Source organism: Phytophthora infestans, genomic scaffold, assembly GCF_000142945.1.
Source record: "Phytophthora infestans T30-4 supercont1.52 genomic scaffold, whole genome shotgun sequence".
Classification (NCBI taxonomy): domain Eukaryota; phylum Oomycota; class Peronosporomycetes; order Peronosporales; family Peronosporaceae; genus Phytophthora; species Phytophthora infestans.
This window is the reverse complement of record NW_003303707.1, coordinates 1-1,360: the sequence shown is the minus strand read 5'-3', so window position 1 is coordinate 1,360 and position 1,360 is coordinate 1. Positions and strand designations below refer to the sequence as shown.

The following is a 1,360-nucleotide window of genomic DNA, read 5'->3' as shown; positions in this document are numbered from 1 at the left end:
CACGTTTGACAATAAAGCGACACGCCAAGTGGAAGACCACGTTGGGTCTGTGTCTCGAGCCAAAGCGGATAATCCCTGCCAGCCAGAGCTTCATCGTCGAAGTCAGCTCAGCTCGCAGCAGGAATACTGGCTGGAACATACACGTCACGACAGCTCGAGTGAGCGCGTCAGGCTTGGCCTTGCTGTCGTTGTACGCCGTCCCAGACTTCCTCTAACAAACTATCAATATCCTTCGAGGCCTGGACCAGTGACCCAGCCAGTTGAGCCAGCGTGAGAGACAGCACGTTGACCATCTGAATCAACGCCGAAGGGTTCATGCCGGCAGTGGGCAACGCCTCGACACACGCGTCGTAGGTCGCTCGAAGTAGTTTCGTGTCGATGAAAGACGAGGATTCCACGACACGATCCAGATAGGATCCACAGGACGCATCCTGCCCTTACCGTCGCCCCCACACGCTTGGCTTGTGCTGGAGTAGGTGAATGGTAGAGTGAGAGACGACACTGAGAGAGCGACGGGGTGCCCGCAGGTCCCAGCAACCTCGTAAAATGGATACTGCTGAGAAACGTTACGAACTTCGACAATGGGTGCCAATCATTATTACGAAACTTAAACTTCAAGAATGGTTTAATAATGGGTGCCAATCATTATTACGAACCTCAAACGAGGGGCTGCCAGTCATTCGGCAACCGGAAACAATGGAAAGCGCCGACAAGAAATACAGCGAATCAATAGAAGGTAGAGCAGCATAGCGATGCATCCTTACATACAAACGATTGAAGTACAGCACGGCTGGACAGTCAATATGCATTGGATCAGGCGAAGATATGCAAGTCGTAGATATGGTTTGAAATCATTGAGATAAACAGTGTAATGCGTATTTCATCCAGCTAACTCGCACCAGTCGATACGGAATGTATTCTAGCGCTTCTGATTCTCAAAGACCCGCCGACAGCATCCTCTTCATGTCTGATGTGGAGTTCTAGATCGTTCGTGGGAGGTCATAGCCCCACGATGCAGTGCACGTACCTGGAGCGTCGGGGCTAAGGCCGTATCTACCTTCTACGGACGCATTACGGACTCTATGCGTATGGACCCGTTAGCGAGGCTACATGGGGAGGTGGAAAGCGTCTCGGGGCTTGCCTGCTTCTCAAAACAACGATAAGACAACTTTCATCAATCTACCAGGGGCGTCGGCCAAAATATGGCTCTGGAGCGTCGGGGCTAAGGCCGTATCTACCTTCTACGTACGCATTACGGACTCTATGCGTATGGACCCGTTAGCGAGGCTACATGGGGAGGTGAAAGCGTCTCGGGCTTGCCTTGCTTCTCAAAACACGATATGACACTTTCATCAATCTA

General features: G+C 51.6%; 1 protein-coding gene across 1 annotated transcript; it reads right to left on the bottom strand.

The window, feature by feature from the left end:
- Positions 1-68: 68 nt before the first annotated feature.
- On the bottom strand, positions 69-1,060 carry PITG_17221 (uncharacterized protein; the record flags this gene model as incomplete). Its single annotated transcript, XM_002896825.1, has 2 exons — positions 69-556; positions 1,028-1,060. Coding segments are annotated over 2 exons (276 nt in total), but the record flags the coding sequence as incomplete, so codon positions are not given.
- Positions 1,061-1,360: the final 300 nt, after the last annotated feature.